The 27,970-nt window shown below is 39.4% G+C and overlaps 1 protein-coding gene across 2 annotated transcripts in view; it reads right to left on the bottom strand.

Moving 5' to 3' along the window:
- The window catches only part of LOC102137568 (collagen alpha-4(VI) chain-like), a 106,230-nt gene that overhangs the window by 18,736 nt on the left and 59,524 nt on the right, over window positions 1-27,970 (bottom strand). Inside the window, exons 23-33 of one of the 2 annotated variants that reach the window (XM_005545728.4) lie at window positions 26,767-26,829; window positions 25,612-25,674; window positions 25,040-25,102; window positions 22,536-22,586; window positions 18,193-18,228; window positions 18,026-18,088; window positions 16,683-16,745; window positions 15,478-15,513; window positions 14,124-14,160; window positions 11,827-11,838; window positions 11,244-11,737 (exon numbers count right to left, since the gene is read on the bottom strand). In XM_005545728.4, the coding sequence (XP_005545785.3) occupies window positions 11,244-11,737; window positions 11,827-11,838; window positions 14,124-14,160; window positions 15,478-15,513; window positions 16,683-16,745; window positions 18,026-18,088; window positions 18,193-18,228; window positions 22,536-22,586; window positions 25,040-25,102; window positions 25,612-25,674; window positions 26,767-26,829 (981 nt within the window). Of the gene's footprint in view, window positions 1-11,243; window positions 11,738-11,826; window positions 11,839-14,123; window positions 14,161-14,913; window positions 15,514-16,682; window positions 16,746-18,025; window positions 18,089-18,192; window positions 18,229-22,535; window positions 22,587-25,039; window positions 25,103-25,611; window positions 25,675-26,766; window positions 26,830-27,970 lie in introns of those variants that run through there. The other variant, XM_074031019.1, reaches the window with a different exon arrangement.

The following is a 27,970-nucleotide window of genomic DNA, read 5'->3' as shown; positions in this document are numbered from 1 at the left end:
CCATTGCTAATGAGAATTCCAGACCTTGAGCAAGTTATTTAACTTCTCTGTGTCTCAGTTTCATCATCTGAAAAATGGGCTCATCATAATACTTATCTCATTGGACTGCTGTGAGGATTAAATGAATCAATAAGATCTTAGTGCCTAGATCAATAAATGTGAGCTATTAGGCATTGTTTCAAGGGAACATGGGCTAGACTTTTTATAAAGAAAAACAAAATTTGAAACCTGGCCCACAAATTGCAAATTGCATTTTCCTTGTAATCCTCTGCTTTTTAACTTTAAAAACATGGGTCTAATGAAGTCTTGTTTTGAGACATAAGGCAATTAGACATTTCTTAACAAGGGTACGAGGCACAGAAAGTTCAAATGTTATAATGCAGTTTTATTTAGGTCTGAGACAACTCAACAGATGGCTTTATAAACCTTTTCAAAATGCACCACAGCTTCTAAGCATGTTTAAATGGACAGGGAAGTTAGGACATCTGTTTACATAATTGCTTCAAATCGAACAACCATCATTTTTCCAGAAGCAGCATGTGGGTGTTGTTCGGAAAATCAAAATAACATAGAGGTGAAAGACAAAACCCCACACATAATCAAACAAAGCCTTCAGGCAGATAATTCAGAAGAAAAACCACAAGATATTTCCACTCTCCTAACTGAGTTCCCCTAAGGCTGAGGAACAGAGTAGGGGAGGATAAGTGCTGAATTTTCTGCCCAGTTGTGAAGAAATGAGGATTTTCTGAAAGGTCCTGAGAATGCAGTTGTCATTTTTACAGTTTCTCTCCTTACCAGTGTCACCAGAAATGAGGTTACTCATTACAGCTGAGCTGGCAAGTATCATTTAACATCCTTTGTAAACTGGTAAATTTAAAGAACACGAAGTTGTCAGCATCCTGGGGTAAGAATATGTCCAATAAATGAAGAGAAGAGCAGATACGTACACAAATCAATAAATGTAATCCAGCATGTAAACAGAACCAAAGACAGAACCCACATGATTATCTCAATAGATGCAGAAAAGGTCTTGGACAAAATTCAACAGCCCTTCATGATAAAAACTCTCAATAAATTCGGTATTGATGGAACATACCTCAAAATAATAAGAGCTATTTATGACAAACCCACAGCCAATATCATACAGAATGGGCAAAAACTGGAAGCATTGCCCTTGAAAACTGGCACAAGAGAGGGATGCCCTCTCTCACCACTCCTATTCAACATAGTGTTGGAAGTTCTGCCCAGGGCAATCAAGCAAGAGAAAGAAATAAAGGGTATTCAATTAGAAAAAGAGGAAGTCAAATAGTCCCTGTTTGCAGATGACATGATTGTATATTTAGAAAACCCCATCATCTCAGCCCAAAGTCTCCTTAAGCTGATAAGCAACTTCAGCAAAGTATCAGGATACAAAATCAATGTGCAAAAGTCACTAGCATTCTTATACACCAGTAACAGACAAACAGAGAGCCAAATCATGAGTGAACTCCCATTCACAATTGCTTCAAAAAGAATAAAATACCTAGGAATCCAACTTACAAGGGATGTGAAGGACCTCTTCAAGGAGAACTACAAACCACTGCTCAATAAAATAAAAGAGGACACAAACAAATGGAAGAACCTTCCACGCTCATGGATAGGAAGAATCAATATCGTGAAAATGGCCATACTGCCCAAAGTAATTTATAGAGTCAATGCCATCCCCATTAAGCTACCAATGACTGTCTTCACAGAATTGGAAAAAAACTACTTTAAAGTTCATATGGAACCAAAAAGAGCCCACATTGCCAAGACAATCCTAAGCCAAAAGAACAAAGCTGGAGGCATCACGCTACCTGACTTCAAACTATACTACAAGGCTACTGTAACCAAAACAGCATGGTACTAGTACCAAAACAGAGATATAGACCAATGGAACAGAACAGAGCCCTCAGAAATAATACCACACATCTACAACCATCTGATCTTTTACAAACCTGACAAAAACAAGAAACAGGGAAAGGATTCCCTATTTAATAAGTGGTGCTGGGAAAACTGGCTAGCCATATGTAGAAAGCTAAAACTGGATCCCTTCCTTACACCTTGTACAAAAATTAATTCAAGATGGATTAGAGACTTAAATGTTAGACCTAAAACCATAAAAACTCTAGAAGAAAACCTAGGCAATACCATTCAGGACATTGGCATGGGCAAGGACTTCATGTCTAAAACACCAAAAGCAATGGCAACAAAAGCCAAAATTGACGAATGGGATATAATTAAACTAAAGGGCTTCTGCATAGCAAGAGAAACTGCCATCAGAGTGAACAGGCAACCTACAGAATGGGAGAAAATTTTTGCAATCTACTCATCTGACAAAGGGCTAATATCCGGAACCTACAAAGACCACAAACAAATTTATAAAAAAAAAAACAAAACAAAACAAAAAAAAAAACCATCAAAAAGTGGGCAAAGGATATGAACAGACATTTCTCAAAAGAAGACATTTTTGCAGCCAACAGATACACGAAAAAATGCTCATCATCACTGGTCATCAGAGAAATGCAAATCAAAACCACAATGAGATACCATCTCACACCAGTTAGAATGACGATCCTTAAAAAGTCAGGGAACAACAGGTGCTAGAGAGGATGTGGAGAATTAGGAACACTTTTACACTGTTGGTGGGACTGTAAACTAGTTCAACATTGTGGAAGACAGTGTGGCGATTCCTCAAGGTTCTAGAACTAGAAATACCATTTGATCTAGCCATCCCATTACTGGATATATACCCAAAGGATTATAAATCATGCTGCTATAAAGACACATGCACACATATGTTTATTGTGGCACTATTCACAATAGCAAAGACTTGGAACCAACCCAAATGTCCATCAATGACAGACTGGATTAAGAAAATGTGGCACATGGGGCAGAGCAAGATGGCCGAATAGGAGCAGCTCCAGTCTCCAACTCCCATCGCGAGCGACACAGAAGACCGGTGATTTCTGCATTTTCAACTGAGGTACTGGGTTCATCTCACTGGGTAGTGCCGGACAATCGGTGCTGGTCAGCTGCTGCAGCCCGACCAGCGAGAGCTGAAGCAGGGCGAGGCATTGCCTCACCTGGGAAGCGCAAGGGGGAAGGGAGTCCCTTTGCCTAGCCAGGGGAACTGAGACACACAACACCTGGAAAATCGGGTAACTCCCACCCCAATACTGCGCTTTAAGCAAACAGGCACACCAGGAGATCATATCCCACACCTGGCCGGGAGGGTCCCACACCCAGGGAGCCTCCCTCATTGCTAGCGCAGCAGTCTGTGATCTACCGGCAAGGCAGCAGCGAGGCTTGGGGAGGGGCGCCTGCCATTGCTGAGGCTTAAGTAGGTAAACAAAGCTGCTGGGAAGCTCAAACTGGGTGGAGCTCACAGCAGCTCAAGGAAACCTGCCTGTCTCTGTAGACTCCACCTCTGGGGACAAGGCACAGTAAACATAACAAACGCAGCAGACACCTCTGCAGATGCAAACGACTCTGTCTGACAGCTTTGAAGAGAGCAGTGGATCTCCCAACACGGAGGTTGAGATCTGAGAAGGGACAGACTCCCTGCTCAAGTGGGTCCCTGACCCCTGAGTAGCCTAACTGGGAGACATCCCCCACTAGGGGCAGTCTGACACCCCACACCTCACAAGGAGGAGTACACCCCTGAGAGGAAGCTTCCAAAGCAAGAATCAGACAGGCACACTCGCTGTTCAGAAATATTCTATCTTCTGCAGCCTCTGCTGCTGATACCCAGGCAAACAGGGTCTGGAGTGGACCTCAAGCAATCTCCAACAGACCTACAGCTGAGGGTCCTGACTGTTAGAAGGAAAACTATCAAACAGGAAGGACACCCACACCAAAACCCCATCCGTATATCACCATCATCAAAGACCAGAGGCAGATAAAACCACAAAGATGGGGAAAAAGCAGGGCAGAAAAGCTGGAAATTCAAAAAATAAGAGCGCATCTCCCCCGGCAAAGGAGCGCAGCTCATCGCCAGCAACGGATCAAAGCTGGACGGAGAATGACTTTGACGAGATGAGAGAAGAAGGCTTCAGTCCATCAAGTTTCTCAGAGCTAAAGGAGGAATTACGTACCCAGCGCAAAGAAACTAAAAATCTTGAAAAAAAAGTGGAAGAATTGATGGCTAGAGTAATTAATGCAGAGAAGGTCCTAAACGAAATGAAAGAGATGAAAACCATGACACGAGAAATACGTGACAAATGCACAAGCTTCAGTAATCGACTCGATCAACTGGAAGAAAGAGTATCAGCGATTGAGGATCAAATGAATGAAATGAAGCGAGAAGAGAAACCAAAAGAAAAAAGAAGAAAAAGAAATGAACAAAGCCTGCAAGAAGTATGGGATTATGTAAAAAGACCAAATCTACGTCTGATTGGGGTGCCTGAAAGTGAGGGGGAAAATGGAACCAAGTTGGAAAACACTCTTCAGGATATCATCCAGGAGAACTTCCCCAACCTAGTAGGGCAGGCCAACATTCAAATCCAGGAAATACAGAGAACGCCACAAAGATACTCCTCGAGAAGAGCAACTCCAAGACACATAATTGCCAGATTCACCAAAGTTGAAACGAAGGAAAAAATCTTAAGGGCAGCCAGAGAGAAAGGTCGGGTTACCCACAAAGGGAAGCCCATCAGACTAACAGCAGATCTCTCGGCAGAAACTCTACAAGCCAGAAGAGAGTGGGGGCCAATATTCAACATTCTTAAAGGAAAGAATTTTCAACCCAGAATTTTATATCCAGCCAAACTAAGTTTCATAAGTGAAGGAGAAATAAAATCCTTTACAGATAAGCAAATGCTTAGAGATTTTGTCACCACTAGGCCTGCCTTACAAGAGACCCTGAAGGAAGCACTAAACATGGAAAGGAACAACTGGTACCAGCCATTGCAAAAACATGCCAAAATGTAAAGACCATCGAGGCTAGGAAGAAACTGCATCAACTAACAAGCAAAATATCATAATGGCAGGATCAAGTTCACACATAACAATATTAACCTTAAGTGTAAATGGACTAAATGCTCCAATTAAAAGACACAGACTGGCAAACTAGTTAAAGAGTCAAGACCCATCAGTCTGCTGTATTCAGGAGACCCATCTCACACGCAGAGACATACATAGGCTCAAAATAAAGGGATGGAGGAAGATTTACCAAGCAAATGGAGAACAAAAAAAAGCAGGGGTTGCAACACTAGTCTCTGATAAAACAGACTTTAAACCATCAAAGATCAAAAGAGACAAAGAAGGCCATTACATAATGGTAAAGGGATCAATTCAACAGGAAGAGCTAACTATCCTAAATATATATGCACCCAATACAGGAGCACCCAGATTCATAAAGCAAGTCCTTAGAGACTTACAAAGAGACTTAGACTCCCATACAATAATAATGGGAGACTTCAACACTCCACTGTCAACATTAGACAGATCAACGAGACAGAAAGTTAACAAGGATATCCAGGAATTGAACTCATCTCTGCAGCAAACAGACCTAATAGACATCTATAGAACTCTCCACCCCAAATCAACAGAATATACATTCTTCGCAGCACCACATCATACTTACTCCAAAATTGACCACGTAATTGGAAGTAAAGCACTCCTCAGCAAATGTACAAGAACAGAAATTATAACAAACTGTCTCTCAGACCACAGTGCAATCAAACTAGAACTCAGGACTAAGAAACTCAATCAAAACCACTCAACTACATGGAAACTGAACAACCTGCTCCTGAATGACTACTGGGTACATAACAAAATGAAGGCAGAAATAAAGATGTTCTTTGAAACCAATGAGAACAAAGATACAACATACCAGAATCTCTGGGACACATTTAAAGCAGTGTGTAGAGGGAAATTTATAGCACTAAGTGCCCACAAGAGAAAGCAGGAAAGATCTAAAATTGACACTCTAACATTGCAATTAAAAGAACTAGAGAAGCAAGAGCAAACACATTCGAAAGCTAGCAGAAGGCAAGAAATAACTAAGATCAGAGCAGAACTGAAGGAGATAGAGACACAAAAAACCCTCCCAAAAATCAATGAATCCAGGAGTTGGTTTTTTGAAAAGATCAACAAAATTGACAGACCACTAGCAAGACTAATAAAGAAGAAAAGAGAGAAGAATCAAATTGACGCAATTAAAAATGATAAAGGGGATATCACCACCGACCCCACAGAAATACAAACTACCATCAGAGAATACTATAAACACCTCTACGCAAATAAAATGGAAAATCTAGAAGAAATGGATAATTTCCTGGACACTTACACTCTTCCAAGACTAAACCAGGAAGAAGTTGAATCCCTGAATAGACCAATAGCAGGCTCTGAAATTGAGGCAACAATTAATAGCCTACCAACCAAAAAAAGTCCAGGACCAGATGGATTCACAGCTGAATTCTACCAGAGGTACAAGGAGGAGTTGGTACCATTCCTTCTGAAACTATTCCAATCAATAGAAAAAGAGGGAATCCTCCCTAACTCATTTTATGAGGCCAACATCATCCTGATACCAAAGCCTGGCAGAGACACAACAAAAAAAGAGAATTTTAGACCAATATCCCTGATGAACATCGATGCAAAAATCCTCAATAAAATACTGGCAAACCGGATTCAGCAACACATCAAAAAGCTTATCCACCATGATCAAGTGGGCTTCATCCCTGGGATGCACGGCTGGTTCAACATTCGCAAATCAATAAACATAATCCAGCATATAAACAGAACCAAAGACAAGAACCACATGATTATCTCAATAGATGCAGAAAAGGCTTTTGACAAAATTCAACAGCCCTTCATGCTAAAAACGCTCAATAAATTCGGTATTGATGGAACGTACCTCAAAATCATAAGAGCTATTTATGACAAACCCACAGCCAATATCATACTGAATGGGCAAAAACTGGAAAAATTCCCTTTGAAAACTGGCACAAGACAGGGATGCCCTCTCTCACCACTCCTATTCAACATAGTGTTGGAAGTTCTGGCTAGGGCAATCAGGCAAGAGAAAGAAATCAAGGGTATTCAGTTAGGAAAAGAAGAAGTCAAATTGTCCCTGTTTGCAGATGACATGATTGTATATTTAGAAAATCCCATTGTCTCAGCCCAAAATCTCCTTAAGCTGATAAGCAACTTCAGCAAAGTCTCAGGATACAAAATTAATGTACAAAAATCACAAGCATTCTTATACACCAGTAACAGACAAACAGAGAGCCAAATTAGGAATGAACTCCCATTCACAATTGCTTCAAAGAGAATCAAATACCTAGGAATCCAACTTACAAGGGATGTAAAGGACCTCTTCAAGGAGAACTACAAACCACTGCTCAGTGAAATAAAAGAGGACACAAACAAATGGAAGAACATACCATGCTCATGGATAGGAAGAATCAATATCGTGAAAATGGCCATACTGCCCAAGGTTATTTATAGATTCAATGCCATCCCCATCAAGCTACCAATGAGTTTCTTCACAGAATTGGAAAAAGCTGCTTTAAACTTCATATGGAACCAAAAAAGAGCCCGCATCTCCAAGACAATCCTAAGTCAAAAGAACAAAGCTGGAGGCATCACGCTACCTGACTTCAAACTATATTACAAGGCTACTGTAACCAAAACAGCATGGTACTGGTACCAAAACAGAGATATAGACCAATGGAACAGAACAGAGTCCTCAGAAATAATACCACACATCTACAGCCATTTGATCTTTGACAAACCTGAGAGAAACAAGAAATGGGGAAAGGATTCCCTATTTAATAAATGGTGCTGGGAAAATTGGCTAGCCATAAGTAGAAAGCTGAAACTGGATCCTTTCCTTACTCCTTATACGAAAATTAATTCAAGATGGATTAGAGACTTAAATGTTAGACCTAATACCATAAAAATCCTAGAGGAAAACCTAGGTAGTACCATTCAGGACATAGGCATGGGCAAGGACTTCATGTCTAAAACACCAAAAGCAACAGCAGCAAAAGCCAAAATTGACAAATGGGATCTCATTAAACTAAAGAGCTTCTGCACAGCAAAAGAAACTACCATCAGAGTGAACAGGCAACCTACAGAATGGGAGAAAATTTTTGCAATCTACTCATCTGACAAAGGGCTAATATCCAGAACCTACAAAGAACTCAAACAAATTTACAAGAAAAAAACAAACAACCCCATCAAAAAGTGGGCAAAGGATATGAACAGACATTTCTCAAAAGAAGACATTCATACAGCCAACAGACACATGAAAAAATGCTCATCATCACTGGCCATCAGAGAAATGCAAATCAAAACCACAATGAGATACCATCTCACACCAGTTAGAATGGCGATCATTAAAAAGTCAGGAAACAACAGGTGCTGGAGGGGATGTGGAGAAATAGGAACACTTTTACACTGTTGGTGGGATTGTAAACTAGTTCAACCATTATGGAAAACAGTATGGCGATTCCTCAAGGATCTAGAACTAGATGTACCATATGACCCAGCCATCCCATTACTGGGTATATACCCAAAGGATTATAAATTATGCTGCTATAAAGACACATGCACACGTATGTTTATTGCGGCACTATTCACAATAGCAAAGACTTGGAATCAACCCAAATGTCCATCAGTGACAGATTGGATTAAGAAAATGTGGCACATATACACCATGGAATACTATGCAGCCATAAAAAAGGATGAGTTTGTGTCCTTTGTAGGGACTTGGATGCAGCTGGAATCCATCATTCTTAGCAAACTATCACAAGAACAGAAAACCAAACACCGCATGTTCTCACTCATAGTTGGGAACTGAACAATGAGATCACTCGGACTCAGGAAGGGGAACATCACACACCGGGGCCTATCATGGGGAGGGGGGAGGGGGGAGGGATTGCGTTGGGAGTTATACCTGATGTAAATGACGAGTTGATGGGTGCAGCACACCAACATGGCACAAGTATACATATGTAACAAACCTGCACGTTATGCACATGTACCCTACAACTTAAAGTATAATAATAATAAATAAATTAAAAAAAAAAAGAAAGAAAATGTGGCACATATACACTGTGGAATACTATGCAGTCATAAAAAAGGATGAGTTCATGTCCTTTGTAGGGACATGGATGCAGCTGGAAACTGTCATTCTCAGCAAATTATCTGAAGAACAGAAAACCAAACACCATATGCTTCACTCATAGGTGGGAATTGAAAAATGAGAACAGTTGGACACAGGAAGGGGAACGTCACACACTGCGGCCCATTGTGGGGGGGGGGGGAGGGATAGCATTAGGAGATATACCTAATGTAAATGACGAGTTAATGGGTGCAGCACACCAACATGGCACATGTATACATATGTAACAAACCTGCACATTCTGCACATGTACCCTAGAACTTAAAGTACAATAAAAAAGAAAAAAAAAAGAAATGACAGAACTGAGGTTCAAGTACACAAGCTGGCATGTCCTTCTCACATACAGTGATATCCCTGTACTCAGAACCTACGACAACTAAGAGGGCAAGAACATCACAACAAAGGATCATCTGTATGCAAGATCCCAACACTGTCTGCCCAGGATCCCCTCTCAGAGAGCAGCACTGATGAGCATTAGAGGGATGTGATCACACCCCAGGAGTCACTCTCCAAATGTTAAGGAAATCCCTTCCTCCGAAATAAACGCTTTGATAATTACACTTGGAAGGGAGCCTGGATAATAACTAGTTGCAACCCCCTCTCCATTTTTGAGCTGAGTAAAATAAGACCAAGAAAGGTGAAGAGACTTGTCCAAAGGCACCTCATTATTGATGAGAGAACCAAAGACAAAAGCTGCATCTCTAATTTAATTAGTTATTTGTTTATACCATCTTTATAAATCCATTCTAGCAGTTGTTGAGGATGTACCCTACCAACCCACCCTGTACAGACATCACACTAAGCAACAGGGATGTAAGGATGAACAAGGAACTCATCCTCTGCATTTTAGCTTCCTCAACTCAAGATATTTTGTCCATCCTTCCCCACAGTTTGCAAGCTGTCACAACTTTATTGATTCTTAGACGCATATTCAAAGCTGTCGCAACAAAATCTCTCACCTACCACTTCTGCTGCACACTGAACCTTCAGAGAAAATTAAATGGGCTGAATTGATTAGCTATTATGTTGAGCCACATAACATTTCAATTTCTGCAGCTCAAAACTGGTGAAATATTGTCAACGTCCCATAATCCAACCTAACATTCATAAGCAGCCTGGAATCTCTTAAGAAGAAAATCGCCCTTCGTTCTGATAAATCATCCCAGATCTTCCATGAAAGTGTGTTGCATGGGTTTCAATTAGGAAAGTAAAGTCTGGAGAATAGATAAGTAAATAAAGGGTTTTGTATACATACAATGGAATACTGCACAGGAATAATAAAGAACGAACTACCCACACACACAACATGGAGGAACAAGAAGACATGCCATGTCGGCTGGAAGAAGCCAGATACAAACAAGTACATGCTGTATGACCCAATGTATATGATGGTCCAGAACAGGCAAAAAGTACTTGATTGTGATAGAACTCAGAGAAGCAGTTACCATGGGGAGTATATGGTTGCATAAAGAAGTTGAAGAAAACTTACAGGGCACCGAATGCTGAATGTGTTCTATATCTTGAACTACGTATCAGTCACAGGGATTTAAACATACATAAAAATTAATCCATCTGTATATTTAAAATCACTGCACTTTGTCCACTTTGTTACATGAGTGTGTATGTTATACTCTGGTTTTTAAAAAGGAAGAAAATTATATTCTCTGACCCCCAGTGATATAGTTTAGCATAGTGGTTAAGCACAGGCTCTGGAGGCAGACAATATCTGCTGCTAACTAACTATTTGGCCTTTGATGATATATTTAACCTCCATAAGCCTTGGTTTACTTATCCCTGAAATGGAAATAAACAATAACACCTACATTACAGAGTTGTGGGACTCATTAAGTAAAGATAATATTTATGAGGCACATAGCACAGAATAGGTGCTCAAGAATAGCCAGTGGGTACTAGGAGTAGTACCAGTATATGGGCCATACTGAGAGCCCTCACTCCTGGTATACGTATCAATTCCAGGGAAATTCTTTCCCTGAACACCTCTCATTCCTCATGTGGTCCTTGATGGAGAGGTAGAAACCAAGTGTTAGGGCCCCCAGCTCCCTGCCCACTTGTGGTTCCCCCTACATACCAGCAGAGTGTCTGGGAGGTTGTGCCCCTTTGTGAAGGTGATGACCGCGGGGATGATGTCCGCTGCAGCAAGCTCCAGTGTGGCTGTATTGATGGAAGCTGCATCATAGGCCCAGCCCGCCTGGAAGAACACAGCCACCTTCCTCATGAGAAGACCTGAGCGTACACGTTTGAACACGTGTCTCGCCAGAAACCTCATGGTGGCCCCAAGGTTCCTGCGGCCAGATGAGTGCTCCAGGGGGATGTTCCTGACAGCCTCCAGGAGTGCAGCCTTCTCCTTGTAGTCTGAGAAACGAACCAAGTAATTGGTTTTGGCACTGTAGGAAACAATGGCCACACGGGCACCTGTTGGGCAGTTACTGTCACTTATTTCAATCTTCATCAACAGAGACAATAAAATGTTTCTCATCCTCTCAAAATCCAACGGGGAGACATCATTTGACATGTCCAAGGCAAAGGCCACTTCGGTTGGGAACACTGGGCATTTGGAAATACCTTGAGACAACAGATATACAGATTTAAGATGTTCTGTAATGCCTCAGAAAAGGTAAGGATTAAAGTGAGTAAGAAGGAATATTATTTACCTCTTGAACAAGCTGGAAGGGAAATTATTTTGGAGAGAAAAGAAGACATTGTTAGCTTAGGCAGGCAGTGGCACCTTTCCCATGTGTGTGCTTCAATAGGAAAAACCATCCCCTCTGAGAAATTCAAGCATGGCCTTCTCAGGCTCCTGCTGAGTGTGGCAGAGACCTCTACTTGTCCCCCAGAATCCATTCTCCCTTTTTTTCTATAGTCATGGAACCCCCAATTTTGGATTGGCCCTATGGATGACTGGAACAAAGACAACATTTCCCAACTTAGCCATCTTACAAGTTCTAGGTAAGACAATAGGAAAGATGATAGGTAAAACTTTGAAAAAATATTCTTCTCCTTTCCCTTCCTTTCCCTGGTGGCTGAAATATAGATGTGATGACTGAAGCCTGATATATTTTCAGAACATGAAGTGATCTGGGGAATAGAACACCCCATATACACACAATGGCAAAGCAGGAAAATATAAAGGGACTGATCCCTGACCACCACAGGCTCCATATCAACCTGAACTGACTAGTTCCAGCCTATGGTTTCAGAAATAACATTTGTACCACTGTTACTGAGGATTTAGGTCACATTCAACTGAACTGAAACCTAATGAATACATTGAGCTATTCTGAAACTATATTATACACATGTATATAATATATACACATATAAAATTACATATATATTAATTATAAACTATATATATTATATATAAGTGTGTGTATACAAGTAACATATTTTCAAAAAATACTAAAAAAAACAGAATTACGCTTAATTCATCATGTGTATGTATATATATAAATAATAAATATAGAATTATTTCATTTCATCTTATAAAACTTGGAGCTTAAGATATATTTATTCTGAATCTTTATTCACTTAGTATGTAATGATTTTTTCCATCAATAAATTTAGAGCAATATCATCTATTCCACTATATAGATGATCCTTTATGAGGAGCATACTTGTACATGTATCTGTGCACATTTGTCCAATCATAGCCCTATAGAAATCTCTACAAGTATTGATTTTATATGCATGGTCCAGCCAATTGCTCTTCAGAAAAGTTGTATCAATTTATACTCACACCAGCAATGTGTAATCTTATACATTTCTCAATCTGAATAGGGATTTTTCTGGCATTTTTAAAACACTTCCAATCTGAGAAACAAAATGGGTATCTCATTGTTTTAATTTGTATTCTATGACTTCTGGCAAAGTTGAACATTTTTACAGGTTTATTGTACATCTGTATATTTTCTTTTCTGTCTTTTGCTCATTTTCAACTTAAAAGTGGTGTTCGTTTTTTTGTTTTTACATTTAGGTTTAGCCATTATGCAATGTCTGTGTTTGTAGATAAAAATGATTGAGCAGTAGCAATTTTTTGTATTTCAACATGGTATAGTAAGGAAGTGAGTTCCTTTGCCTGTGTCCTTTGCTTATATTGCAAATTATTTTTTCCCACTTTTCTGTTTACTTTTGACTTCATGGCATCCCTCAGTGTAAAAGGGTTTTAACTTTTTATATGGTCAACTCTGACACTCTTTTAATTCATAATCACACTGATGATATTATTCTTTATGATTCTGAGGAAAAAAAATTCCAGAATCTCCCTGAACAGCCACTGGATGGGAACAGAGAGAACATAGAAGGGTTAGGGTAAGAAAGGTGGGATGATTGTAGAGAAAACCCAAACTTCCAAACTAAGCAATTTGCCAAATCAACATTCTCGCCCCGTGGCCATTAAGTAGATAAATGTACACATCCTAGGACACAAATATCCTGGAATGCATTGAACATAGTAAATAAATTCCAACTTGGGGATATGACAAAACATTACTTAAGACTGGATTGTTCATAATTCCATTTTTCAAACACAACTGTAAATAAAATAAGACAGATTTCTTCTCAAAGGGTGACTATTGATCCCTTTTATTTAAAAGGGTTACATAAAAAGAACAAAGCTCCTCTGTTCTGTTTTGTGATAAGAAGCAGCGAGATGTAGGCACACAGGTGTGCAGTTACAACATCTCCTGGGGCACAGCACTGCTCAGTGGAGCTTCTCTTCATTGTTGAGATGGCATGCTCTCAATCCATTTTATTTCTGAGACCACATTGGGAAAGACTACTTACCTAAAGGGGAACTGAGCCCACTGTATGAATTTATAAGAGCCTTTCACAACGAATAAGGCATCTTCCAAACCTCAGCCAAAGCCTCAGGCGACTTATGCCCCTAATCCGTAATCCATCCCCAGCTCATACCACTGGCTCCTTTTAGGCCTTTTCCAAAACAACTTACGGCAGTTTTCACGCGTGAAATCAACAATTTTGCAAGGCTGTTAAAAAGATGTGGGAAAACAGGAAAAAGGAAAAAGTACTTAACTTGAAGCATATTTTTATTCACACTTGTCACTTAGGAATGTCATATGGATGTTATCAGTGCCTATCTGAAGCTTTTTAATCTACAACAGAAAACCCCAAAATTGTCAGAGCAGATAAGACTATTCTACAATTACATTTCTAAATCCAGTCGATATTTTAAAAGATTTAAAAGATGTGTGTGCAATATAGTGCCCATACTTTTGGAGACAAGTAGATAAGGGGTGCCCATTTTTTAAATCTGCCTTACAAAGTAATGGAATAAAACCTGATTTTGAAGAAGTTGAAATCAAAGAATCTCAGCAGAGAATGCAGGGAAATGCCTTCAATTCTTGGCACTCTATATTATAGTAGCAATTCCTATATCACTTCTTTAAAATGACTGCCAAGACAGGCACTCCTACCACCTCACCTAGTCATTACGCTTCTTTCCTTTGATCGCTTCCTCTCTGTTCTGTTCTTCCCTCCATCCCAGACCTCATCACTTCCTCCTCCTCAGTTGCCTCCACACCCCCCACCCCCTGCCTAATAGTATTTTTGTACTTGGGAGATGAAACACTGTGATAACTTTTGAGACTGTTTTCAAGTGTTCCATGAAACACAAAAACCTGTGCTATACAAAAGCCTGTGTGTGGGTTTATAAATACTTTATAAGCAGTTTTTGAGCTTTACAAAAAGTCACATTACAGAAAGGTAGTAGCCTCAAAGTCTTTTCTTTTTTTAACATCAACTAGTGTTGCTCTAAAACATCCCAATTCCCTGCTGGATTTAAAATATCATTCTACTATTTTTATTTGACTTGGTGATAACATTTCAAAGTAAAGTCTATAAACTTAAAGTACTAACAGAATTTGTAAGAGGAAAAAACTAAAGAATCTTTAAGATTAACAGATTTCTATTTTGTGAAAGTGGAAAGCTTTATGTTCTAAGAAGAATAAAATTTTGGCTGGGTGCAGTGGCTCATGCCTGTAAAATCCCAGCACTCTGGGAGGCTGCGGCAAGTGGATTACTTCAGGTCAGGAGTTCAAGACCAGCCTGGCCAACATGGTGAAACCCTGTCTCTACTAAAAATACAAAAATTAGCCAGGCATGGTGGCACATGCCTGTAGTCCCAGTTACTTGGGAGGCTGATGTAGGAGAATCTCTTGAACCCAGGAGGTAGAAATTGCAATAAGCCGAGATTGCATCACTGCACTCCAACCTGGGCGACAGAGCAATATTCTACCTCCAAAAAGAAAAAAAGAATAACATTTGGAATTAAAATCTTCACCTACCGTCATTTCTACCAAACCTTTGGGGCCCTTGATACCCTGGAAAGAATGGAAACTTGAGTTTAAAATGCAAAATTTTGAGATCCAACACATTCTTCTACAGAGTTGGCAAAATAACTCCACCACACTACATAGACCATCTTCTGTCCTTCACTCCCAGCCCCAGAGTTCTGTCTGACTCCTTTAGGAAGTGCCTAAGAGGTGTATCCAAGACCTCTGAGTCCAGAAGGCCTAGACAGAAACACTTCTAGAGGACCAGGTCATTTTGAAACCATAGCTTAGGATCACATTCAGAAAAAGGGCTATCCCAGATCCCAGGACCATTCATCAATAGTTCTAAAGTAGACCCCAGTTCCTCCCTTATCTTCTCTTCAGGCCATCCAGCACCACCCTTTGTCTGCCCTGATACTGAACAAGAAGTCTTCTCTGCAAACCTTCAGATTAGAGCTTCATGGCTCCAGCCTCTGGGAGTCTAGAGATCATTGTTCTTATTTAGAATCTACAAGGTTGTAATTTGTGACCTCAGGCAGGTCACTATAATTATCTCAGCATCTCAGCCTTTGTCTCCTCTTCTGTAGAAATACCATGAATGGTCCTTTTAGCACTAAAATTTTTATTTTCTGACTTTGTCACACCTCTCCAGTAAACCCTAGACTGCAGTGAGACCACCAGGTTCAATCCATGGCTGACCTACTGTGCCATCCCTCGTGGATTGATAGTCTGGCCTCCTAGGACAAGGCATAGAGCAGAAGAATCACAGCCTCAAAGTCTTTCCTTTCATATCAAATGATGTTCCAGGGAATTTTAAAAATATTCATGGACTTGCAACATTGTTAGTTAAGATTATATAAATACTGTATTTTGTTAGACTTTCCTGCTGGTTTTTGCATAAATATTGTTGCTCATCTTGTTTGCAATGATAAACTCACTCTCCGGTGAGTTTTATGAATCATTTTATTTATTTACACAGGTTCGTAAATCTCCAGCCACTCTAATATCTTCCCCATGTTCAAGTAAAAATATATGTTGAATAAATATACTGTATAACGACTTGAAGCTAATATGCTGTAGGAAAATTTGCCCCATTCTCTATGTCAATCCCACTGTATGTCCCAAATGTTCATTTCTTAAGAGATGCCTTTTATCAAATCTTTATTTATTTTTATACAACAGTTGAAAACAAAAGGAAAAAGAAGGGTACATGTTACCATTTGTCCTGGTGGGCCTTGGTAACCTAAAGTTCCAACTAATCCAGGAAAGCCAGCATTACCCTAAAAAAAGACCAAGCCAGAAGAATAAGATTCCTCCTTGATTACAACCATCAGATCCACTTTGATATGTTATTATTCCTAATGCCAATGAGTCTGCTATTGACCAGTTAGTTTACAAACTATATATCTGTGGGATAAGACATGGAGAATAGAAAGAGAGGGAGGTCATTTTATGGGAACCATCCAAATTCCCCCCTGTATGCCCAACCTCAGTCATGCATATGTGTACATACACACACAAATACACACTTCTAGATCGATCCTTAAAAGATGACTCAATACACTCCGTTGAGTCTTGAGGTTATATAATAAAAATAATGCAGGACGTCTACATTAAGGGCCTAACATCAGGAAAAAGGAAAAATTTCCCTACCACCTTCTGATTCTTAGTGTTTCAGAAAAGGCACATGGTGGCCATAGGTTCACTGCTCATCTTCCAAGTATTTGAAATGACACAGTGTTATCTAAATACAGTGAATCCTTTATCTTTTTTTATTTGAAACTAGAAATAAAAGTTAGTTGATTAGAGCAACCATAGCCAGCAGCAAGCCAAGTTAGGCACAGATCAAATATCTCTTTACGTCCTTGCCAATGTATGAAAATACTAATTCTTGAGTACCTAGAAAACATACATTCTCTTTCCTTTCCTCTTTCCTGCAGTAAACACTAGTCCATTTCCTAGAAGACCTTGGTGTCTAACGATGATCAACTAAACATTACCAAGATGTTAGATATCCACAGGCTTACTCCTTTCAAAAAGAGCTGCCAGTGATTGTGGCTGTTCAAGGCTGACTGTTCAGAACATAAAGGAATTGGTTTTTAATCAGAGACTGTATAAAGCACAGTGGACTCAAAGTCCACCAAGATGGCAACTACATTCTCAAGAATCTTTTCTAAAAATAGCAAGAGAAAGTTAAGGCTTTGAAGAATTCTAAAGAAACAGCAATGTTTGCTCAACAGCCAAAACAATATCCTTCCACATGATGTGTAGACTTACCAAAGACAGAGGTGCTCCCAAACTTGGTTTTAAAAAGTTGGTATTGTAAAACCAAAACTCCCAACTTGGATTTTCTGTTGTTATGGCTTGGTAAACTGTATTCATATTCAGGAGATAAATGAGAGTGGGATTAAGTGGGGAGTGGGATAGCCAAAGGAAGGTGTGGAATGAGCATTGACTGAGCAGGAATAGGCTTCCTGCTAAGAAATCCTAACCCAGTGAAAATGTACTTCTGTAATGATATGGGCTTCTATAGATCTTAGGAAGTCTCTTTGATTCTTACCCTCTTCCCTCTTACTCCCTTTGCCCCCTTTTCTCCTTGATGGCCCAGGTCACCATCTTCTCCCTTAATAGAATCAAAAGCAGAATTTTGAGTGTAAAGAAAAACAAGCACAAACAAATGACACATGCTGCCTACCAGTTGCCAGGCCCAGAAATATATCTTCTTACTTGGACACCAGGATAGCCAGGGAATCCACGTTCACCCTAGTGCCAGAAATGAGATAAAGTCTTGTTTAATATCATGTGATTAAGAAATTTCCTTGACATGCCTTGGGGGAAAAGAAGACACTATAATCCAGGTTCACCCCAGTGTCAGAAATGAGATAAGGTCTTGTTTAATGTCATCTGATTAAGAAATTTCCTTCACATGCCTTGGGGAAAAAGAAGATGCTATAATTTTGAGGAAATACACTCAAAACAAGTGCCAGGAAAAACAACTATAGCAACAGTTGTTATCTTGAGCTGCTCTCAAGTGGCCATATTTCATATCTCTAATTCAACATGAAACAACTTATAAATAATTTTTACAAATTTCCCCCCTCTCTAGTATATTGTGTAATGAAACTTCTTCTGTAGGGCATTTTTATCTCTCAGCTTAAATAACCTGAGGTTTAATCCAACAGAAACCAAGTGAGAGGGCACCACATTGAGTGTTGGGAAGCAGGTGCTCATTGTCAGAACCAAAGGCATACTACAAAGCAATCATTCATTCAACAAATATCCATTTGCATGTCCTGTCTTCCAAGCACTTCTCTAGGCACAGGAAATTCAGCAGTGAACAGAACAAAGACCTTGCTCTCATGGAACTTACATACTAGAGGGGAAGAAAATGAACAAAGAAATATATAACCTGTGAGAAACAGATCAATGTTATTCCAGAAAGGGGATTAAGGAATAAAGAATTATGTGTATCAAAGGATGAGGAGGCACTATTTTATATGAGGTAGTCAGGCAAAGCCTTTTTATAAAGGTGGCATTTGGGTGAAGACCAGCATGAAGTGAGAAAACAAGCAGACTTCTGGGAGAAGAGCATTCCAGACAGAGGGAGGAGTATGTGAAAAAAAAAAAAAAAACCCTGAAGTAAGAGGAAGAGTATGTGCTGCTGTGTTTGAGGAACACTGAAGCAGAATGGAGCGAGGAGGGCAGGCAAGAGGAGATGAAGTCAAAGACTTCACAGAGACCACGTTGTATAAATTCTTATAGGCCATGTTAACAAGTGGGTTTTATTCTGAGTGACATGGAGAATGACAGAAGGGCTTTGAATAAAGGAATGACTTGCTCTGACTGTGTTTTTAAAGATGTCTCTAGCTGATGCATGGAGAACTAACTATATGAGGCAAGGGTGGAAGCAGAGAGACCAGTTCAGTGGCTATTGCAATAACACAGATGGAAAATTATGCTGGCTTGGTCCAGAGGGTGGCAGTGCAGTTGTGGGAAATGATAAAATGCTGGTTGTACTTTGAAGATAGACTTTACCACTATTTGTTGATGGATTAAATGTGGGAGTGAGAGAAAAAGATTTATCAATGACAGCTGCAAGTGTCTGTCTTGAGCAACTGGATGGATGAAGTTTCCAGTCCCTGAGATAGGAAAGGCTGGAGGAGGGGCAAGTTGTTAAGGGAAACAGTTTTGGCTGACTGGATATTTGATAATATTAAAGGATTATTATTAATTCTTTGGTGTAAGAATGGTATTGTGGTTACATTTTTAAATAATCTTTTAAAGATGCAACCTGAAATGTCTATGCATGGCATATATGATTATCTTGAAGTAAATCCCATATATTACATGACCTACAGTAGGTGAACATATGTAGAGGTTCTCTCCTCACTCCTATTTTCTTAAAGAAATATGAAGCATGATCATCTGCTTTAAATATGGACGACAAAGCAGATCTTGGAGGTTTGAGGAGGAAGGAAGGGTATGAAATTAGCATGGTGGGAGGATAAGTGAGTGGGAGTATAAATAAAACAAAATTGGCCAGGGGTTGTTCACTGTTTGGATTAGGTGATGGGAACATGGGGTGAGGCAGGAAAGTGTCATTATACTAGTCTCCACTTTTATTTATTTTTGAATTTTTCTGTAATAAAAGGTTAACAAACAAAAAAACAAGAAGAAATGTGTTTGGGGACATGCCGATTTTAAGATGCCTGTTAGATGACCAAGTGGAAATATTTTTAGAGTTTGGGATATCAGTCCAAGTGGGAGAAATAAAGTGGAGATAACAGGATAGATGGTTATTGATGACATGGAACTGGATTTCCCCAAGAAATGCCACGTGAGAGGTGAGTAAAGAAGGAAGAAGGTATGAGAATAGAGCTTTGAGTCTTCCAATACTTAAAGGTCAAGAACATCCAGAAGATCTAGCAAAGCAGGATGAGAAAGAGAAGACAGTGAAAACCAGGAAAATAGAATGTACTGGAAGTTGAGGGAGGGAAAAAATCAGGAATAAACCCATGATCAATCTGTCAAATGCTGCTGAGAGATGGAGCACAATGAGGGCAGAGAAGTGACTGTTGAATTTAGCAACATGGCATTTACCTCAACTAAAGCAGATGTAGTTGAGTGGGGAGGGTCAAGAAGTGAAGGCTCAAGTGTCAGTTTTTCAACCTCAGTGCCACTGATAGTTTGGGCCTGATGGTTCTTTGTTGGGAGGGGCTGTCCTGTGTATTGTAAGATGTTAAACAGCATCTCTACCCAGTAGATGCCAGCACTCTCTCCTTGAGTTCTGACAACCAAAACATCTCCAGACATTGTCAAATGTCCCCTGGAGGGCAAAATCACTCCTGTTGAGAAGCACTGGTATAGACTGCTCCTTCAGTGAGTTTTCCCCAGGGGAAGAAAAATGGACCGAGAGCCTCGGAAGGCAAAAGGGAGTGGAATCCAGTCTAGGAGGCAAGGATTAGTCTTAGATAAGACTGTGGACCCTCGTCCATAGCAGTAAGAGAGAAGGCAGGGTGTATGGGTACAGAGGCAAGTAGGTTGGCCTACTTGGTGGTGAACATTTATAGAGGTTCTTTTCTCACTGCTTCAATTTTGTTCATGAAATAGGAAGCCATGATAACCTCCTTTAAGTATTGAAGACAAAGCAGATCTTGGAAGTTTGAGGAGAGAGGAGAGGGTGTAAAATAGTCAATTTAGAGAGAAGGAGAGTGAACAGATTAAGAAAATGTACTCAACTGGCCAATCAGCAATATGGGACATTGAAAATGAGGCCATTACATCTTGCAAAGAAAAATTCATGCAAATATGGACTGAATCTGTGTTCCATAATGTTAGCTGTATCACAATAAACAAAAATTGCCCTTGTGCTTAGCTCCAAATTGACATGTAGCCCAAACAATGCACATTTGAATTTTACCCAGAATTTGCCTGCTATGCAAACTTGTCTGTAGCAAAGAAAAATTTAGTTTACCTGGATGGGATTTCAAGGGACTAGCTTCCACATTCAGCTCTGCCTCTAACTAGCTGTGCGACCATAGGCAAGTTACTTCACTTCTCTAAGCCTCAATTTTCTGAAATGTAAATTGACAAAGCTAAGCTAGATGATCACTGAGGTTCCCCATAGCCCATCATTCCGTAGTATTTACTGAAAACTTACTATGTTTGAGGCATTTTTCTGCTCAATAAAATGGCAGTGGTGCCATCTTGCAGCCACAGGGAAACAAGAGAATTGCAGAGAAGCCAGCCCAGAATCCTGACATCATTAAGCAACTAAGTATCACTAAACATCCTAGTGATTTCTTATTTTGTGAGGCAATACATGTAACTTGAAGACTAAAGCATCCAGAATAACAGTGGGTATTAAGATTTGATTTGCTCAACAAGTTCCATGTGACCTCCATGCTTTAAGACCTGTCAGTGACCAATTAACTACATATTAAAATACAAGCTTCTTATGAGAGTGGCACTCATTCATTCAAATACACTTATTGAGCACCTACTCTCTGCCAGACTCAGTTCCAGAAAAACAAAAGTGCAATGCTACTGTCAGGTTTACAGCCTGGGGGATACAAGAACAAATTATAATACAACCTTGACAGAAAGGAGCTACTGCAGAAATATGAACATGCTTTAAGAACACAGAGTATAGGACCACAAATTCTGTCTGGGGAAGACCAAGGCTGCTTCCACAAGGAGAAGCTGGTACTTGAGTGGGTCTTAGAAACTGAGTAAAAATTGTCCAAGAGATGGAGATCAGGAAGCACATTCCAAATGAAAACACGAGCATTTGTAAGGGCAAGGAAGTTGAGAAAGGGTCTGGCACTCCCAGAGCTGAGGTGGGAATATCTGACATATATGTGGAAGATGAGGGAAGAAGTTTGACTTTTAAATAAAAGAGCGACAAAATCAATTTCTACTTTTTAGGGAGGGAGCTCTGGTGGCCAAAACATTTTGTAAATATGTACAAACTGTTCCTGGCATACAACTTGGAAAATAACACTTATTTTAACAAAATAAAATAAAAACTATAGCCCTTAGTTCAGAATGTCCTGTAAGGTTACCCTCACCTTTGTTCCTTTTCTTCCTGGATGTCCATATCCATCAGAACCAGGAAGACCCTAAGAAAATGACATATAAGATGAATTGTAGAGTCATGCAGACCAACACTTGGTTGATAATAGTATCTGAACCCTTGGATAAATCAACAATGCAAAGAAGTAGGGATAACAATGGGGCTTGATGGAGACTGGGAGACTACCTTCATAGGACAAATACTCAGATTTGGAGAAATCTTTGAAAGACCACAATAGAAGGAAGTTTTTAGGGTTTTTAAACCCCCATCTGTACATCAGCAAGATGATACCTTGGTTGTAGGAAGCTATACACAACTGTACAAAGTTTCCCTTAGGCTAAACTTGCTTTCCTTGTGAGATAGAGTAAAAATAGAAGCTTTAGAATTGGTAAATCATCAGACAAAAGCACAGACTTTGGAGAAAAAGATTGGAATATAGGCAATATAGTTTAGTGGTTAAATGTACAGACTATAAACCCAGACAGACCCTAATTTTTATTGCAGTTCCAATGTTAGTTGTTTGAGTCACCCTAGGGAAGTTGCAGAACCTCTATAAACTTCAGTTTCCTAATCTGTAAAATAGGGATAATAGTATCATCTACATTGTATACTTGTTGGGAAGATTGAGATTGTGTATGAAAAGTGCTTAGCACAATGTCAGGCACAGAGGCAGTACTTGATAAATGATAATTTGTCTGCTGCTGGTGGTAGCAGTGGTAGTGATGGTGTCGGCAGGTGGGCAGTAATGGTAGTGGTGCTGATGGTAATAATGAAGGTGGTGGTGATGATGGTAGTGATAGTGGTAGCAATGGTGATTGATGATAGTGATGGTTATGGTATTGATGGTGGTGGTGGCAATGGTGATGATGGTGATAGTATGGTGTTGCTGATGATGGTGATGGTAATGATGGTGGTGGTGGCAATGGTGATGATGGTGTTGGTGGTAGTAGTGATGGTGGTGGTAATAATGAGGATGATAGTGATAGTGACGGTGGTGGTGGTAGTGATGATGACAATGGTGATAGTGATAGTGGTAGTAATGATGGTAGTGGCGGTGGTGGTGATGGTGATGGTAGTGATGGTGATAATGGTGATAGTGATGGTGGTGATAGTGATGATGGTAATGGTGGTATTGATGGTGATGGAGGTGATGGTGATAATGGTGATAGTGATGGTGGTGATAGTGATGATGGTAATGGTAATATTGATGGTGATGGTGGTGATGGTGGTGGTGTTGATGATGCTGGTAATTATGATGTTATTGCTGAAGATAATGATGATAGAGGTTGCAGCGGTGGTAATGATGATAATCATGAAAATGATGATACTACCAAGGAGCTTAGCATCTGTATAGACAGACAATGAGATTCCTGTAATAAAGAGTAAATTCAAAACCCTATAGGTGTTTTTTCTGAATGAACAAAGAATTCCCCTAACCCAGGTAGATCAGTTGAGAAGAAAAATTAAAAATTTGAAGACACAAAAAGATTCCTATGGTCTAAACAGGAAAGTCTGAAAGACTAGAAAAGAAAGAAAAATAAGAGAAAGAAGATTGCCAAAAATGAGTTATTTGCAGGGGCTTGTGGGGGTGATAATGAAGTTTATTTGCTGTTACTCCATCTTCTCCTTGCTGAAGGATGTGCAGAAACTCCAGCATCTGCAACCCCCAAGACCCGAACTCTATTTTTGGAGATGTCTCTTGAAAATAGTCATAAAATAGCTAACTTGCTCTCCTGTTCAGGGTGATAACTAAGGTAAAAATGCATAGCCCTGTGTTTGAAAGTGTTGTTTTGTAGAAGGAAGTCTTTTATGATCTTTGGTCTCCAAAGATTATTTCTATGCTCTGAATAATCAAACCCATACTCTTAAAAGTTTGCTGATCTGGCTCTCTTATTTGTTGTCCTGGAAAAAAAAATGTTTCATTGAACATATCTGTATTCCTAAAAGACTCAAATGCTCATAAAATATCATTGTCAAACAGATGAGAGACATTGGCACTTTGCTCTTCAATATGTGAGAAGGCAAAATAAATTCCAAGTCACCTTTGGAGTCTTAATTTATACAAGAAGTCTGAGAAACTGACTATTTCAATTCTTAAGAGCTCTGGTGATCATGTCATATTTGTAACCACGAGTTTAACTCATCAAGAATATTAAAATTTTGTGTTCACAGCAATGATGTTAAAGCCATTTCAATTTATTACATCAAGTTGGTGCCATTTTTGTTTATCAAACCTTTTTTCATAATTTCTTACTGGAATCTACAAGATAGATAAGACACAATGCTGTGGTAGATGACTCCATCAAAATTTGGCTTGGTGCACACTGAGATTTTTTAGACTATATCTACCTGATTTGCCTGATTTCTTGTCTCTGGTACCTATATTCTAAACTAATTAAAAGTGGTTTCATACATTTAAAAAGTTAGAATTTTATGTAAAATAAGAACAAATGGCAAACAAATTTAATCAAGAGTCCAAAACAGAGAAACTGGACTTACAGGTTGCCCTCTTGGTCCTTGTCGACCCTGTGGGCCTCTTTCTCCTACATCACCAAGCTCTCCCTTTTATTATAAAGAGAAAAGATCAAATTAATTTTATTCTATGAGATTAGGCAATTTTGTGTCATTTTCCTCAGAGATTTTACAGTCACTGTTTTCAAGTTTTGGTAGCATACCATACAGCCTAAGATAAATACTTTTCTCTAGGCTTTGTTAAATATGAATAACTAACAGAGATAGTCACAATTTTGGTTCTGAAAATTAGCAACACCAGGTATGTGACATCAATTACAGAATTTTATATTACTATCGCTTTTTCTAAATTTGGATGTGCACATTTATATTTGTGGTTAATCCATATGTATATCTATCTGTTGATACATCTTTGTCTACTTATACATGTGATTCATTTTTCTATATGTTCATCTATATGCCTTGCCTTCAGTCAATAGAATCACCAACCTATCAGAAATGTAAACTGGAAATGATGATATAAGTAAAGATTTGCTTAAGAAAACCCAAGGGGTTCTCCTAAGCTACAATCAAGAAAGAGCGGGTTCTCTGACATTTACCTTCACTCCTCTTGGTCCAGCTTTTCCTTTTGAACCCTTTGGCCCTGGAGGCCCAGGATTCCCCTGAAACAAGATCATGGCCAAAATCACCACTAGGGCCACAAAGTTAACGTCTCTCTCTCTTGTTATTATTGAAATAGTCTGTAACTGGAATATGCTCATGAATCACCTTAGAGATGGAAGCTCAGCCTTTAATATTTAATACAATTAATTAATTCTATCCTCCAACACACAAAATGCATAATATACACACTTACACTATGGGCTGGGGGATTGGGATAGGGGAGCAGGAGGCCACATCTACCACATACTGAGAATTGAAGGAATCATTTCTATGCTACAGGGGGAAACATTATTTGATTAAGAGATCCAGAAAACAAAAACCTAGACTTTCACCTGCTCCAAATTGAGAATATTTTCAGCTGAGATTGACAACAATATAATCAGTTATGAGGCTAGATATTTTTTCCTGATCAAGACAGAAAAGAACAGAGCTATGGCTTTGGCCATCTTCGAGCTGCTATTTTCAGTTTACTGATGGAGACTCATTCCTGACTCTAATCATGCTGCTCATGTTTCTAAGCCATCTCAAATACTCACTTCCTCAGGAAGCCACTCTAATCATCGGTCTCAATCTATCTGAGCATCTTATGAATCATAAGACATTCCCCCAAGATATTAGGTGTGGAGTAGAGCAGGCACTAGAAAGAACCAAGTTGGAGGTCATCAGTTCAGACACTTACTCTCTGGATGACAAGTCATTTAATTCCCCTTAACCTCAGCTTCCTTATCTATAAAATTGGTATAGTAATGCTTCCTTACATATTTGTGAGGAGCAGATTAGTTACTGATACTTTTATATGGTACTATTATTTCATCTTTTACTATAGCTAAATATGAACTTGTATTATATACCCTTGAGGTTTAAACCCATATCTCATTGATCACTATATCCCCACAACTTACCTAGAGTAGAAGGAGACACATAGCAGATGATCAATATCTACTGCATCAAATTAGCTCTTCTGGAAATTCCTGATATCCCCATATCCCAAACAAACAGTGTGGCTTTACGTTATTTATCCAGGAACACTCAGGGGTATGAATCAGCCAGTGTTAATGACTAGCTGCATGGTAGCTGTTTTACAAACCTACCTGAGCGCCCACTAAGCCTTTTTGTCCAGAAGTTCCTGGTGGTCCTTGCCTTCCTCTTGATCCCTGATCCAAAGATGAAATTAAAATTCAACCAATTTTTAAAGAGTCATTTATATTCCATGTAACCACAAAATCATCTTGGATGCCAATGGAAGCACAAATTAAGGTGCCCTGACCCATCACGATCTCATTTATCAAACTTTAATCAGGGAGCATCCGCACTCTGAAGCACCCCAGAACACTCACTTCAAACTCACTCCATCTGAAGCAGAGGGTGTGAGTCCTCAGCGTCTCTATTTTAAGCAATCTCTCCAGGTGAATCTCATGAGTACTAAAGTTTGAGAATATTGCTTTTATATTTGAATTCACTCAACTAATTTTAAATCCTAAAAGGGTGGTGAGAGGGCAGCGAAGCTATTGATCTCCATTGAAGAATGAACCTTTTCCTTGTACACACAAGGGTTAAGGACAAGAGATTGTGTTTTCGATTTGATCAAGAGCCAAGGGTGCATTTAAGTGGCTTAATCTCTCTGACTACACTGCTGGGGATTTGCTCATTTTCTCTCCAATCTATTTTACTTTGCTGATTTTTGACACTTTAATATTTTTCCAGCTTTTCTGAGAAACACTTTCCTATTAGAAGTATTGATTGATCATGGCTTCTACTCTCCTAGGTGAGGTATTGACAATCATCTATTTAAATAGACCATCACTCTCGCATCCCAGCGGGAAGGTGAGAATTAAGGAGAGGTTTTATTGATTATCTTGCTCATGGTTCCCAGCATGACTTGCTTCCCTTCCAACCAGCTGTGTAATGAAGTGGATATAGACAGGAAAGCAGGGACACAACTGTGGTGGGGGGTCCTGAGCTAGTCATCAAAATAAAAGGGAAAAATATACATCTTTTTGTTGCTTTCCCTTCAGTTCAGATACTATTTTCCATCGTAAAATAAGCATAGTCTCTAATTACACGTTGACTACCCATTTTTTTTTCCTTAGTTCCTTTAGCAAGCCTAAGAGCAGCAGATACCTTCTGAAATTATCATCTGACACTCATAGGATTTTTAACTATGGAGAATGATTCGATATGTTAGTAAAATTTATTGTTCCAAAGTTCTTCAATTTGAGTATACTTAAAAACAATTTGACTTTTAAAATAAATACATATAATGTGTTCCAGGAGGGCTATAGAATGACAGGTTTG

This window comes from Macaca fascicularis, chromosome 2 (genome assembly GCF_037993035.2).
Source record: "Macaca fascicularis isolate 582-1 chromosome 2, T2T-MFA8v1.1".
NCBI classification, from domain to species: Eukaryota; Metazoa; Chordata; class Mammalia; order Primates; family Cercopithecidae; genus Macaca; species Macaca fascicularis.
This window is presented reverse-complemented; position numbering and strand designations above follow the sequence as displayed.